This window comes from Heloderma suspectum, chromosome 4 (genome assembly GCF_057233095.1).
Source record: "Heloderma suspectum isolate Gila_16-S chromosome 4, 16-S_ref, whole genome shotgun sequence".
Lineage (NCBI taxonomy): Eukaryota > Metazoa > Chordata > Lepidosauria > Squamata > Helodermatidae > Heloderma > Heloderma suspectum.
Genome location: NC_139461.1, coordinates 161,463,139 through 161,479,331, shown reverse-complemented (window position 1 = coordinate 161,479,331; position 16,193 = coordinate 161,463,139). Strand labels below are relative to the sequence as shown.

General features: G+C 45.4%; 1 protein-coding gene across 4 annotated transcripts in view; it reads right to left on the bottom strand.

Moving 5' to 3' along the window:
• PACS2 (phosphofurin acidic cluster sorting protein 2) overlaps positions 1-16,193 on the bottom strand; it is a 257,810-nt gene that overhangs the window by 140,209 nt on the left and 101,408 nt on the right. For all 4 annotated transcript variants that reach the window (XM_084854825.1, XM_084854822.1, XM_084854821.1 and 1 more), the window contains exon 8: positions 16,008-16,067. In XM_084854825.1, coding sequence (XP_084710951.1) covers positions 16,008-16,067 — 60 coding nt within the window. The remainder of the gene's footprint in view (positions 1-16,007; positions 16,068-16,193) is intronic.

The window sequence follows — 16,193 nt, the reverse complement described above, 5'->3', positions numbered from 1 at the left end:
TCGACTGGGCAGGAGGATGGTGATCTGAAAGTGGAGGAATTAACATCTGTCCCTTTGTCATGGTCAGATCACTTCCTGCTGAGGTTTAGACTCCTGGCAGCCTTCCCCCTCTGCAAGGGTGGGGGACCTAATTAAAATGGTCCGCCCCCGGAGGCTAATGGATTCTGATGGATTCCAGAGGGCTCTGGGGGATTTTCCTGCTGGTATGGCTGGTGCTCTTGTTGAAGCCCAGGTCACTCTGTAGAACGCAGAGATGACTCGGGAGGCTGACACGATCGCGCCCAAGCGCTCTCTCCCTCTGAGCAGAGCCCGGCCACCTCCTTGGTATACACCTGAGCTGAGGGCAATGAAGCAAGAGCGGAGACGGCTAGAACGCAGGTGGAGGAAAACTCGTGCTGAGTCTGACCGAACTATCTGAGTCTGACCGAAGCCCACTATCAAGCCTACTCTGTGGTGGTGAGGGTGGCAAAGAGACAGTTCTTTACCACCAGCGTTGCATCTTCTCAGTGTCGTCCAGCGGAGCTTTTCCGAGTGGTTTGTGGCCTGTTATATTCTGGGCCAGGGAGAGAGACGGTGGAACCCTTGGTGGCACACTGTGATAATTTTGCAAGGCACTTTGAAGATAAAGTTGCTCAGATTTGTCATGAATTGGACACCACAATTAATGCAGTTCCATTGGTAGAGGCATTCAGAGCACCGTCTGGTCCAGTTTTATTGGATGAGTTTCAGTTACTGAGGCCTGAGGATGCGGACAAGGTGCTTGGCCAGGTCCGATCGACCACTTGTGTGCTTGACCCTTGCCCTTCATGGCTTATTAAATCAAACAAGGAGGGGATGTCCGGCTGGGTCCAGGAGGTTGTAAATTCCTCCTTGAGAGAGGGAGTGGTGCCTGCCGCTTTAAAAGAGGCAGTAATTAGACCACTCCTGACCTGGACCCAGCCTAACCTGGACCCAGAGGATGTTAACAATTATAGGCCAGTGGCCAACATCCCTTTCCTGGGCAAGGTGCTTGAGTGGGTGGTTGTAGGACAGCTCCAGGCACTGTTGAATGAAACGGATTATCTAGATCCATTTCAATCGGGCTTCAGGCCTGGTTTTGGAACGGAAACTGCCTTGGTCGCCCTGTGGGATGACCTCTTCCGGGAGAGGGACAGGGGGAGTGCGACCCTGTTGATTCTCCTGGACCTCTCAGCGGCTTTCGATAGCATCGACCATGGTATCCTTCTGGATAGGTTGTCTAGGTTGGGAGTTGGAGGCACTGCACTGCAGTGGTTCCGCTCCTACTTGGATGGCCAACTCCAGAAGGTGGTGCTGGGGGATTATTGCTCTGTGCCATGGCAATTGTGCCATGGGGTTCCACAGGGCTCTATTTTATCCCCCATGCTGTTTAACATCTACATGAAACCGCTGGGGGAGGTTATCCGGAGGTGTGGGCTGAGGTGCCATCAATATGCGGATGACATCCAGCTCTACCTCTCTTTCTCATCAAACCCAGGTGAGGCAGTGGCTGTTCTGAATCAGTGCCTGGGCACAGTAATGGACTGGATGAGGGCCAATAAACTGAGACTCAAGCCAGACAAGACGGAGGTACTGTTAGTGGGTGGTTTGTCTGTCCGGCTAGGTGATAGTCAACCTGTTCTGGAGGGGGTTGCACTCCCCCTAAAGGATCACATTCGTAGTTTGGGGGTGCTCTTGGATCCAGAACTGTCACTTGAGGCACAGGTGAACTCAGTGGCACGGAGCACTTTTTATCAGCTTAGGCTGGTATACCAACTACGCCCTTATCTGGACAGAGATAGCCTAGCTACAGTTATCCATGCTCTGATAACTTCTCGTCTGGATTACTGCAATGCGTTATACGTGGGGCTGCCTTTGAAAACTCTCCGGAAACTTCAGCTGGTCCAAAATAGGGCAGCAAGATTGTTAACAGGGACTGGCCAGCGAGCTCATATTACGCCAGTACTTTTTCAGCTGCACTGGCTGCCAGTCCATTTCTGGGCCCGATTCAAAGTCCGGTATTAACATTTAAAGCCCTTAATGGCTTGCGGCCAGGTTACCTGAAGGATCGCCTCCTCCCATATGTGCCTGCCCGGACCTTAAGATCATCAGCAGCAGCCCTTCTCCGTGAGCCCCTGCCAAAGGAAGTGAGGCGGGTGGCTACTAGGAGGAGGGCTTTTTCTGCTGTGGCACCCCAGCTCTGGAACGAGCTCCCTAGTGAGGTTCGCCTGGCACCTACATTGTATTCCTTTCGGCGCCAAGTGAAGACCTTTTTATTTTACCAGGCATTTTACCATTTTAGCTTTCTAGAGTTTTAGCTTTGCTGTTTTAAATCTGTATTTTAAACCCCTGCACTGCTGCTAGGTTTTATTGTGATTGTATTGTTATATTGTGGTTTTAATGTTCTGTATATTTTAAATTGTTTTATTGTGTGCTGTTTGGTTTTAATTTTTGTGAACTGCCCAGAGAGCTTCGGCTATTGGGCGGTATAGAAATGAAATGAAATAAATAAATATACAGCAACAATATAGTGCAAGTCCCTCATATAAGATATCTAGGTATACAGATGAAGAGCGCTGGCTCTTGGTCTGAGCAACAGTGAACATCTAACCAGAAAGGATGGAGGACAGGTTAGGTCTGGGGTCCCCAACCTTTTTGGGCCCATGGACACATCTCAGGATTTGAGAAACTGTCCTGGGCACTACCACAAAATGACTGCCCTGGGGGCCTAGCTACTCAAAAAAGGCAAGTCATTTGCCCAAGAAAGTCATTTGCTTTAGAAATACTTCTACATTCCTGGTATGTTACCGGGGATGGGGGGGAATGTTTGCTAACCCTAATACAAAAAGAAAAGAAAAAAAAATATTCAGAGCATGTGCAGTTTTGCATTTTGACCTCACTTAAATCAAACCACCCTCATTACTACAGGAATAAAATGGAATTTGCTTCTGCTGCCCTGATGCTGAATACATCTACTTGGGAATAGGCATGGCTTTGTTCACCACAGAAAGTGATAATACACTGTATATTTTAAAGTAAAAATAATAAAATGAGTACCTGTAACAACAGCCAGCTGCTCTCTGGCTCTAAAATGCTTTTTGAAATGCCCATGCGAGCCTAGACACTGACAATGTCCCCATCCCCTGCCATTTCACTCCACGGAGCACAAAATGCCCATTCCCCCTCCCCCACCAATGGTGATGCTCAGAGAAACTCACACATACCCAAATCACACAAAAAAACAGGCACCTCCTTCCCAAAAAACCCAAATTCCAGGCAACACATACACATGCAACACACACACACACCAGGCAACCCGCCCAAAACCACAAACAAAAATATATGCCAGGCACTGACCCCCCTGCAAAAAAGCACCAGGCAAAAAGCTTCCAGGCAACAGACACATGTAAACCTAGGCAACATGAAGTTATCCAAAACACATATACACACACAAACCTGGCAACCCCCCAACCTCCCCAAAAAAACAGAAACCCCCAGGCAAAATGCACACAGAAAACCCCCACAAAATCATGCAACCCCCCAAAATGCAGACAACCCCACAGAACATAAAAAATAGGCAATTACTCCCTATAAAAACACTCCCAAACCCTAGGCAACATACACACAAAACACCCAGACAACAGTCCCCCCAAACAAACACACAAGTCCAGAAAAGACACACTAATACCTCCTCCCCAAAAATAAAAACCCAGACAAAATACATTCAAACTCCACAAAAATACCAAGTCAACATCCACCCAAAATACAGATGGACAACACTCCCCCCCGCCCAATACTGCCCTCACCAGGATCCCACATTTACCAGGCAGCATCAGGATCCTTATTTCTTTTTGCCCTTCCTTCTTGTTTTCACAGACAGTTCAAGCTGGTGGGTGGCTGGACAGCAAAGCAGCCACTTCCAGCTACTCCACACTCTTCCTTTCCTTTCCTTTCCTTTCCTTTCCTTTCCTTTCCTTTCCTTTCCTTTCCTTTCCTTTCCTTTCCTTTCCTTTCCTTTCCTCTCCTTTCCTTTCCTCTCCTCTCCTCTCCTCTCCTCTCCTCTCCTCTCCATGACACCTAGAGGCATTCTGGAGAAAGGAAAGAAAGAGGGTAGGGTGGTTGGAGGCCTGCACTTCCCTGTTCAGCAAGCTAAGCCACTGCCATAGGTTACCAAAAAAAGAAAGGAGGGGCACGAGATCTCTGTAGGCACCAAAGGAGGTGTCTGGGGGTGTAGGGGTGCTCCCAGGCACCACACTGAAGATTTCAGTGTTAGGTGATGGATTGTTATGGAAGGAGCATTTTGGGAAGAACACAGAAGCCAGAAACAATCTTCACAGACAGGAGCGTTGCTAGGGTCTTAAAAGATCCGGGGCACAGGCCCATAACACAAATTTGCGCGTGCACACAGACACACACACACACACACACACACAGAGTCTAAGTGCGCGTCTAGTGTGTGTGTGTGTGTGTGTGTGGTGTGTCCATGCAGTGTGCTTACCTGTGTGCATAGATTACATACATACATATGTAAGAAGTGTGCACTGACCGCCCACCCCACTTCAACTCAGACCCTGATTCAGCGTTTTGGAAAACATCCCGCTTCTGCTCAGGCTAATGTGTAGTTGGACCACTTCAGCTCAGCACCAAACCTGAGTCAAGGTTTGGGGAAATGGGTCTTTATGCTTCCTGTTGACTACCATGAGAAACTGGGGGAAAATATGTAACTTTTTTCTCTTGGTCAGAACTGGATGATAATTTCAGGCACAGTCACCCCCTAGAAGGGGATTACACCTGCCCAATGTTAGAAAAATAGGTGCAGGGTTTATATTATTATTTCCTTTTAAAGGGAAATGCCAATAACATTATAATTTCTTGGAAGAATTGGATAAAAATTTCAGGATTCATTGCCCCGTCAGAGGAGATCATGTCTGCCAAATTTCAGAATGCTAGCCACAAAGGCTTTTGTGCACAGGTGGCCTTGACATTCTAAGGTCTCCAAAAGAGGACATACTTACCTCCCTCTGTTCCTTGTGGACCATTGTTCTGAAAATTACAGATAGCCTAGAGGTGTCCCTAGAGCTGGACTATAAGGAAGGCTGAGTGCTGAAGAATTGATGCCTTCAAACTGTGGTGCTGGAGAAGACTCTTATGAGTCCCCTGGATTGTAAAGAGGTCAAATCAGTCCATCCTAAAGGAAATCAACCCTGAGTGCTCATTGGAAGGACAGATACTGAAGCTGAAGCTCAAATATTTTGGCCACCTAATGCAAAGAGAAAAGTCACTGGAAAAGACCCTGATGCTGGGAAAGATTGAAGGCAAAAGGAGAAGGGGATGGCAGAGGATGAGATGGCTAGATAGCATCACCGATGCAATGAATATGAATTTGAGCACACTCCGGGAGAGAGCAGAGGACAGGAAGGCCTGGCATTGCTATGGTACATGGGGTCACGAAGAGTCGGACATGACTTAACGACTGAACAACAACAGAGGTGTCCCTAAGTAACAAACCAGCAAAGTTTCAGAAGGATAGGTGCAGCAGTTCATGTGGAAGGGGAGTTCTCCAATTTGGAGGAGGGAGTGATTTGCTTTCCCTTCCATTCAACCCTTCCCCAATAGTTTTTGGGTAAATTTGTATGAAAATGCACAGGTCGTTAGAGGTGTCCCCCAGGCAAGAAACCTGCAAAGTTCCTGAAGGATATAAATGAATGAAAATTTAGAATTACTCGAATTTATTTACATTTCACCAATGTTAGCAGCAGGGAACGTCGGTGGGAAGGTGCTATTGCACTCATGTCCTGCTTGTGGGTTTCCAATGGGCATCTGGTTGGCCAATGTGTGAACAGAATGCTGGACCAGATGGACCTTGGTCTGATGCAGCACAGCTCTTCTTATGTTCTTAAATAGAGAAGCATTTAAGCATGTGCAGAATGTTTTTCTTTCACCACTGAGCACTTACATTCTCCCCCTACCAATTCTATTCCCCTCCATGCAACCATCCCTCCTCATCCTACCATCCTCCAGTATCTCTTCATAAAAACAGATCTCTTATTTTGTGCAACTCCTCTCTACCTCCTCGTTATGCACAAGCTCTCATTGTGTCAGGAGCGCCCTAGCAGCCTCTTTCAGTACACTCTAATAGCCAACTCAAGACGAAAGGATTCTTTTCAAGGCTTTAATCCTTTTACAACTTAATGACTCTTTCAGATGCTAATCACCAGCGACTAAGCAATGAACAGCAGAGTAGCCTATGCTCCGGGTAGGCAGTTGGTCCCCGTTTGAAGGAGAATCATTTGAAGACCCTGAATTTAGAGGCTAGGGAGAGATCCTCCCTCTTTCCCTTGGGTCCATGGGACGTGGCTGTTGCTTGTATGCCAAACGGGTGCTACGCCTCCTTTCTGCGCCCTCCATCGCTCATCGCTCCCTGCGTCTGCGTCGAGCATCTAGCAAGCCCCCCTCCCGCACTCTCTCACTGCCAGGGTCACTATCTATCTCAGGAATGCCGGCAGGAGGAATCTCTGCCAGCTGCTGTGCCTGTGAGGGATGAGCTGGCTCCTCTCCCATGGATTGCTGATCCTCCTCAGAAGCAGAACTGCTCTGGGGTTCTATCGGCTCAGTTTCCACCCTGACACATTGTATCTTCCTCCCCATAACTTCATTTGTGCCAAGACTTCACCAGGATTAGCCAATGAGTCTGTTTTCAAAACTAGGGCTAAGTTATGGAGAAACTCTGAGCATGTATTAAGTGCCTTTCCCTCACCACTGAAGGTAGAGTTCATGCAAAAAAACAAACCAACCCCCAAACCCCCAAATGACAAAACATGCATAGGACTGAGCTGAAAGGATAGTCAATTCATTAGACGGAATTGGGTAGGCACTGTATTAAGCTTGCAGTACCATGCTCACAACTCGGGACTTATTTCTGAGTAAACATGCAGAACATCAAGGTGCAAACCTCCTAGCAAAAGTAACTTGTGCTGGAATCCTATGCACACTTCCCTGAGGCTAAGCCTCATTAAACATAATGGGGCTTCTGAGTAGGCATACATAGGACTGCATAAATTAGTAATATTTATCTCCTCTCCACTTAAAAAACAAACCATGAACTCCTATTTTTTATTAAAGCTTTCTGTTCAGAGGAACATAGGAAGCGGCCTTATACTGAGTCAGACCCTGGGTCCATCTAGCCCACTATTGTTGACACTGACTCTCCAGAGTTTCAGGCAGGATTCTTTCCTAGCCCCACCTGGAGATGCTGGGGATTGAACTTGGGACCTTCTGCATGCCAAGCATGTGCTCCACCACTGAGCTACAGCCCTTCCTATTGCTGGATAATGGCAACTGACAAACAAAACAGCCCCAGTTTCTCTGCAACCATGTGAACCCACTTTTCTTAAAGGCTTGAGTGAGAAGGAGAGAAACCAACCCTCTTGTCTGTTTGTATAAAGTCAAATACAGTTCAGAACTTCTCTTGCCCGCCAAAGAGAATTCTCTTTAAGAATTCCCCAATATATGCTGTGGGTGGAATCAAGAAGAGAAAGGAAGAAAGAACAGGGGAGGGAAGAAGAAAAGAAGAATGGTGATTGGAAATGTGCACGGAGGTGGGGGGGGGGGGCAGAGAGAATTCCCTAAGCCAAGTGGCTCCTTTCAGAGAGATAGTACTTCAGAGGAATTTAGGAGGCTGTGCAGGGTTTGCAAGGATTGCACATACTTAAATGAACTTTATGAGGTGAGGTGGCTGAGGGCTTTTTCTAGCTTTTTTAAAACTGCAGAACCCCAGCAGTTTCTCGATCATGACGCCACATAGTCCTAACCCTCCCTTTGGGATTATTTGAGTCTTGCAACTATTTAGGAGAAATTAAAGTGGAGGGGGAGAAAGAAGTTTGTGGAGACTGATTGGATCCTTTGCTGTACTGAAGCTACTAAACTTCTGCAGAAGCCAAAGGTTCCAGTTTGGGGCAGTGAAATCAGATGCTGTGCGAAATACCAGTATTTCACATGGCATTCTTTCTTCCCTTCCATCTCCCTCTTCAAAATTTAATTGCAAGCAAGCTCCCAACAGTGGGCATGTATGAGCAGAAAAGTAGAGGGAGAGAGGTTTTTTGCACCTCAGAAAAACCCTACACCAGAGGTGACCTCCTAATGGCTTAAACACCTTCTCATTAGGATCTCCAATCCCCTGGGTGACTTGACAGTTTTTACTTCTTGTTTTAGACTTTGAGAAAAGGAAAATTTATGCATGGCTAGCACAAAAGCCACTGGACCTAACTGTCTGAACTTTGGCAGGCTTAGTCAGCTCCATAGGGCCTGCTAGGTCCCCAAATTCCATGAATATATGTGGAAGCACACACAAAAAATATAGCTCTTTACTTTGACAGATTTTCTTGGAAAAAGCAAATTTTACCTGTGACTAGCACAAAAGCCACTGGACCTAACTGCCTGAAATTAGGCAGATTCAATCAGCTCCATGGGGGCTACCAAGTCTCCAAATGTCATGTATTTATCATACAAACTAAAAAAGTTATGGCTGTTTGTGTTTTCCAATGCAAATCAATGTGAAAATGTTAAAAAAAATGGCAATTAGGACAGCTCAAAAGATCCGGAGCACAGCTCAAAAAAGATCTGGGGCCCGTGCCCAGGTGGACCTTTTCTAACAACGCCCTTCTCCACAGACCTCACCAAAACTCTTAACATTCTAATCATTCAATGTGATTAGAACCTAAAGAGGTCAGTCAACTATCCCTCCCACCACCTCCTTTTCCTCCCTCCTCTCCCCACCTGGGCAGTTTCCTTAAAGATCTTGGGGAGAAATGCATCGGTTTTTGCAGACAGATCTTCTATGTCCCTCCAAATCTCTAATGAAGCTTTATGAGGGTTTTGATTCAATTTGCATTGGAAGATCCCTGCTTTGGTTCTGACATCTCCCGAATCTTTCTGAATCAGCTGATTCAGTACTGGATTTGGCTGAACCTGCTGCACACCTCTAGTATTTATAGTGATAGTTGATGCCTGTATATCTGTCTTTCTGGCATACGAACAACCAAGTGGAGTTGTATGGAGCTTGGGGTTAATTTTAAAAGAATTGTTGAAACAGAGGTCTATTCTTTAATATATATTTTTTTTCCTCCAGCCATTACCAGTTGCTTGCAGTTATGTAAAATGCTTTGTTGCAGGTGGGCCTGTTGTGTAGATTAGCAAGAAAATAAGCTCTGACTTAAACATGTCCTTCATGTAGGACTGCAACCAGTAGGTCTTTGAATACTGACTAGGAGAGTGCTAAGACTGGGCAGAAGCTCCTTTCAGGTTCCCCTTACTGAGGCCCATCTAAGCTTTGTTACGCAGGATACAGTCAACATGACACAGTGCATTTGTCCTTACCTCGCCCATGGACTCTAGTGGCCTTTCTGTCTCAGTCTGAATCCAAGCCAGAAAAACTGTTAGCTGAACTTAGGTCCCACTGAACGACACAAGTTAATCATGACAAGTCCCACTGATTTCAGTGGGAACCAGGTTCAACCAACTTAGTTTAGATCCAGCCCAGAGGAACTAACACAGAAAAGCCACTAGGGCCCATGAAAGAATTAAGATGCTTTCACATGAGACAAGCTGGTAATGACATTGTAGCAGCCATATCAGGGGTCAGACTAAGTAGCCTCATGTTACTGCCAAGTTATTGTTTAGCAAAACAAAAATGTGGAAATCTCCTGACTTGTCAGCAAGGCTAACATTAAGTCAAACTGCATATCATGTTCCTGTTCTTTGCTTATTGTATATCATGTTCTCTTCTGTTCTCTGCTTATCATGGTTACCCTATAACCCATTTCTTGTATTATAAACAATGGTGCTAGGAGAAGAAATGTTGAGGACTGCAACCCCACACGGGAGGGAGAGGAGGAGCCGTTTCCTATGTGTCACAATATCTATAAAAACAATGTGCTGATGTAAATCGGGGCTTCTGGCTCTTTGGAAATGATTCCAGCCTTAAGCCCGCGCATTAAATAAAGAAACTCTTTTTCCTTCACTCCGTGGTCTCTCTGACTCTGAGTTCTGCAACATAAATGGTGCCGTGACACGGATGTGGCAGGCTCTGAGACAGAGAGGTGGCAGTTGCCTGCTCTTAATCGCTGCACCGGGAGGGAGAGCTCGGCGCACACTTCCCTTTCTTGGCGCCACCGACCTTTTTGTCGGGTAAACGGGAGAAGGCCTGTGCCGGGATCGCCCAAACGGCAGCGAGCAGCAAGAGAACCTTGGGAAGCAGAGGAAGGAACTTGAGCCCTGCCTGTATCGCTGCTGCAATTGAGCTGAAACCCACATTAGAAGCCTTCAGGAGAAAGGCAAGTATGTAGTAAAAAGTGGGCCCCGCCTTTAGGGAGAAAGGCCACTGGGCAGAAAAAAAGAGGGCCCTGCCTTCTGAAGAAGGTCAGTGTTGGTATACGTATACAAAAAGAACCTACTCCTTGCGGGTAGAAGGGGGGCCTGATCACACCCCCGAGCGGACGCCAGTACTCAGCTGGCCAGTACTCAGCAAGAAGCTGAGGAAGCTGGGGAAGCCACTCTCCGCTCTAGTGGAAAAAGTGGGTGGCAGGGACATATGAATGAAGTGGTGAAAATTGATGATTGTGTGAGTGGCTACTGCGGTTTCTGTCGCATACCGTTGACCGTCCAGGTGCCCAGGCCAGTAGCAAAGTGCGTGGTGTGAAATTCCTTTTGTGTCGGCCAGTGAGACCCCTTACTCACTGACCAATCCCCTTTCCCTCCTTGTGTCTGTCTTTATCTTAGGAGGGAGGCTATGGGAGGTGGGGGAAGCAAGACTTGCACCCCCTTGAGATGTATGTTAAAAAAAAAAAAAGGAAAAAGATTTTTTTTAAAAGGATTCAGAATAGAGAGAGGAAACAGAAAAAGCTCAAGGCCGAGCTGAGACAAAAACAAGAACAAGATCTGAGGCTGTTAATTAGAGAAATGTTGCAGGACAGCCTGGCTTTTAACGAAGCGTGAGAGCGTGGGAGTGTGAGGCCGAAGAAGTAGCTAGTGCGCCAGGAGGGGAGCAGGAGAATTGCCCACAAAGTTCTGAGTTGTGCAACGTCATCACCTCACCTAATTGAGATGAAATCCCTAAGAAATGGAAACTGAAAATGAAGACCCAGAAGATGAAGGAGCAAAATGGAATAAAGGTGAAGAATCAGCCCCCAGGGCACAGGCTAGACCCCTCTTCGAGTGGAAAGTGTGCCATAGGACGGTCCCAAGGCAGAATGAAGCGGAGAGACCATGTTGAAGATCTCTGTCAAGGTAACCGTGTTTAGCTTTGAACTGTGTTAGAATTGCATAGAGCCTGTAGCTACTGACCATCAGCTATATGATTTCTGAAGAGCGTAACCATTAAGCTTTTGCCGTGGGATTCCCTGCAATGAAGAAATCTCACTGATTTGAGTGTCCAGTGTTAGACTGCCTGAGTGTGTGTGCTGAAAAGACCGAGAGACCAGACAGCATGTTCCTGGCCAAGCCAAAATCACACTACTACCATGCTCCTGGAAGCTGCAATAAACTGTGTAAGCTGGGAGACCCAACCTGATTGAGAAGAAAAGAAGATATTGGAGTAACTGTCTTGAAAAACAGTGAAATCTGTGTAGCTGGCTGGCTGACGCTGTCAGTGATGTTACAACTTTAAATTAAGACTGTTTTCCTGTTTGAGACCCCAGCGAAGAAAGCTGACCTGAGTTATTTGTTGCCCGCGCCAAAGCAAAGTTTTGGCTGCCCTGTACCTCATCGTGTGCTGTTTTAAGCTTGGGATTTACAAATACAAACAAACTGGGAAGCTTGCCTTTGAAGTCCTGCAAATCACCCCACCGCCTCCCCGAAGAAGATTAATGGCTGCCTGAAAATGCAAGTATAAAGTGATGCCCATCACTCCCCAGCGTCCTGAGTTTCGGCACTTTGCTTTCGTGTACCAAGTTAAAAGAGAGGGGAAAAAAAGAGTAAGTTTTTAAAATGTCTGTGAGAACCTGACAGAAGTAGAATAAAATTTACAGAGGAGTTGCCCAGGTTGAAGCGTCACGGCTAGAGAGGTGAGCTGTGTCGCTCTGTTTAGACAGAGGCCTTGCTAAAAAGTTAAAGGCCCTTGTCTGTCAGAAGGGGTGTAGGGCCACATTTCCCCTTTTTAAACTGACGCAGAAGTGGGGAGCCTTTGCTGGAAACATCTCATCTTCATTGCCCAGAGCCTTCTCTGTTTGCCTCCATCATCATCTGGGCTTTTTAGAGACACTCTGCACATGGACTAAAATTTTAAATTGTCAAAGACTTGCCATGGACAGTGCTGTGAAGCTTTTCATAAACTTGAACTCTCATTGCTGTAGACTGTGTGTCTGTGTTTGTAGTCAGCTCAGTGTACAACAGGCTGAGTTTGATCTATGACTTTTAGATTTCCTTCTGCCAGAACTCATGCAGCATAGAGTTGCCGATGAAAAAATGGTGACCTAGAACTCTTTGCGTGTGTGGGTATGCCCATCCCTTGATTTTGATAGGCCCTGAGCTTTTAGCCAGAAGAGCAGTATGATTGCTGGATCTGCTCCATCATGCCTTACCATGCAAAAAGTGTTTTCCATTCATTGTGTTAAATTGCAGAAAAACTTTGTTGTGTATATTTTATGATTTCTTAAATATCATAAAATATATGTGATATTTGCAGATTAGTGTTAGTTGCAACTCCAAATGATACTGAGTGTGGTTCCCAATGAATGACAAGGAGAAAAGACAAAGTCAAGTAGAAAAGACAGAGAAATAGAGAAAGTGGCAGACAGATAGAGAAGGGAGAAAAAAAAGAAGAGAAGGCAAGAAGCAAAGAGAAAGAACATTTATAAAGAAGAAGCGTGGCCATAGTTGCCCCCAGGGTAAACTAGAAGCAGCTGATTGTGCCTGGAGCTTATTACCTGGGGTAAAGTAGCCACAATAATGTAATAGTTCTTTAAGATGAAGAAAATGTAAATAGAAGGAGAAGAAGAGCCTATCCCAAATGTGTGTCATTGGGACTAGTGTAAGGCAGAAAGGTTTAAGTGAGTTTAACTTGAAAAAAGACAAATAGACAAGGCTGGTGCATAAAAAAGAAAGTTTTATGTAAAAAGTTTAAAATATGATCTGCAATACAGGCAGATCAGCAAGAAAAAGAAAGCAAAAGAAAGAGAGAGAGATTTCTCTTCCCATACTAATAAATAAAAGTGTTATCAAGCACTTTGTTTGGGAAGCGAAGTCTGTTTACAGGAAGCTGTGCCTGAGAACCAAACACTTCTAGCCTATGCTGAAAATGTTTGCTAGTGTTGTGCTGCCCCATGGGTAACATGTATAGTATAAAACCCATTTAGCCCAATAGCTCGTGGTTCAGAGAAGCTGTCTGATCCAACCATTAGGTATGCCTGTGTGCTGTAAGTTACCCAATACAGTCTCCTTGTAAGTAAACCCCTCCTGCTGGAATCCCAAAAACACAAGTGGGGCTAGAGCGCCTCACCCAGTATCAAACCCTGCTGTTAGAAGCCATGAAGGCAGGTATAAAGAAGTCAGTTAATATGACCAAAGTGTCTAAAGTGCTGCAAGGTGCCACCGAGGCCCCAGAGCGTACTTAGAGCGTCTTTTAGATGCCTATCGCCAGTATACCCCCCTCGACCCAGAGGCCCAAGAAGACGTGGACGAAAAAATAGAAGAAGACCCAGCAGAGGCAGAAGATTCTTAAGAAAGAACCAGTGTGCCCAGTGTAGACAAGATGGACATTGGTGGCATGAATGCCCAAATAAAATGAATCAAATACACAAAGGAGAATACCAAAGGGGCCAGAACAGGCGAGAGCCAGTGTGGTGTAGTGGCTAGGGCGTTGGACTGGGAGTCGGGAGATCCGGGTTCTAGTCCCAGCTCGGCCATGGAAGCTCACTGGGTGACTTTGGGCCAGTCACAGACTTTCAGCCCAACCTACCTCACAGGGTTGTTGTGGGGATAAAATGGAGAGGAGGAGGATTATGTATGCCGCCTTGGGTTCCTTACAGAGGAAAAAAGGCGGGATATAAATGTAATAAGTCGATATAAATGTAATAAGAGAAAAGACAGCTTGAGAGGGGCCATGACATTGACTGTGAGGGGCCGTGACATTGACTTCATGATTGACACTGGAGTGGCATCAAGAGCAAGCAAACGTTAGCCTTAAACAAGAAGTCCAAACACTGGGCAAAGTTCTTCAAGCCCAGCGTCGCTTTGTCTTAGAAAATAAGCCCCCAATTCCCATCACAGAAGGTCATCCTTTCCAACCAAGTGATGAAGTATAAGTTAAAGAGGGAAAAAATAACCCTTTAACTCCCAAGTGGAGAAGACCAAAAACTGTTATACTTTCCACCCCCACAGCTGTAAAAGCAGCTGGAGTTAAACCCTGGATACATTGGACACGAGTCAAAAAAGCAAAAGGGAAAGTGGACTGTAGCTGAAAAATCCTTTAAAAATCATTCTGAAGAAGCAGTAAGAAGACTCAGGCTAGACCTTACTGTGGGCACACCGGGAGACTGTCCATCCTGCGTACGGTCAGACCTGCAACTGGAGAATTAAAGAAGGGGACTAGACCCTAGTGCAGCTTGCCAGGTGAATAGCTGCCCAGCGTACGGTCAGATCCCAAAGAAGATCAAACATGCGTGTTGTAGTGTTAGTAGTGTTGCATTGTGTTTCCTTAATAAGGTGCGAAAAAGGGGGGTCTGCCCTAGAGAGGGAAATCTGTCCCAGCGATTCGCTGATAATTACTGGCTTCACCTGGCTAACATCACTGGAGTAAAACATTTTTGTTTGCCAAGAGATATACCTGCAAACAGGTTTTTTTTTATCTTTTTCTCCTCCATCATTTAATTTGACTAAGAATAGTAATGCTGTAGATGTTCAAATCAATAATCTGCATGCATAATATAGTGGCTGACATAACAATGGGACAAAACAATTAGCTAAATTGGTTAACCCCTTGGCTTCCAGATCTTAGCTGGTTTAAGGCATTGTTCATCCGAATTCTACCAGTGTTGTTCATAGAGACACTGTTATGCCTTTGCATTCCTTGTCCTATGCGCTGTTTAACCAATCTGTTTTATGTCTCGGCTAGTAAAACTGCCGCCCTCTACGCTCTAATAGCTCAACAAGATATTAAGTAAGACGGTTGCTATAAGAGTCCTGTGTTATGCTTCGCAAACCAGAATGTCTATTTGCGTAATGAAATGCTATAATTGTAATGAAATTATGCATTTAAGGGGGGAATGTAGCAGCCATATCGGGGGTCAGACTAAGTAGCCTCATGTTACTGCCAAGTTATTGTTTAGCAAAACAAAAATGTGGAAATCTCCTGACTTGTCAGCAAGGCTAAGGTTAAGTCAAATTGCATATCATGTTCCTGTTCTTTGCTTATTGTATATCATGTTCTCTTCTGTTCTCTGCTTATCATGGCTACCCTATAACCCATTTCTTGTATTATAAACAATGGTGCTAGGAGAAGAAATGTTGAGGACTGCAACCCCACACGGGAGGGAGAGGAGGAGCCGTTTCCTATGTGTCACAATATCTATAAAAACAATGTGCTGATGTAAATCGGGGCTTCTGGCTCTTTGGAAATGATTCCAGCCTTAAGCCCGCGCGTTAAATAAAGAAACTCTTTTTCCTTCACTCCGTGGTCTCTCTGACTCTGAGTTCTGCAACAACATCACTTTCAATATGCTGAACACACACTGAACACCCACGTAATGCAAAAGCAAAATATTCATGCTCTTATATTTCTCCTATTATTGTTCAAGAGAAGCCCCCAAACAGAAGGTAGCCTAGATGGTTCAGTTTCAGTCATGACACTGATGTTCCTCTGGAAGACTAACGTTGGTTATTTGCAAAAATTAAGTAGCCACAATTTCAAAAACAACGGCATGAATGTAGAAATATGTTCGGTATCTTGTACGAAAAGTGCCCTTAACCTCCTAGAAAATGCAAAACCCATATGGAACTTAAGGAAATTGCTGGATTACCTCATCAGATACTTTAAACCGTCTCAACAGTGCCACCACTTTTTGCTTGAAGTTTTGCTGCTGTAAACGTAAACACAAGTGCAATGAAAATCAATACAACATTATAATGAATGCATCCTGAAGTATACCACCACTCCAGTACACACACCATTTTTCTCAGTTAATACATGCAAATAACTCACAAAC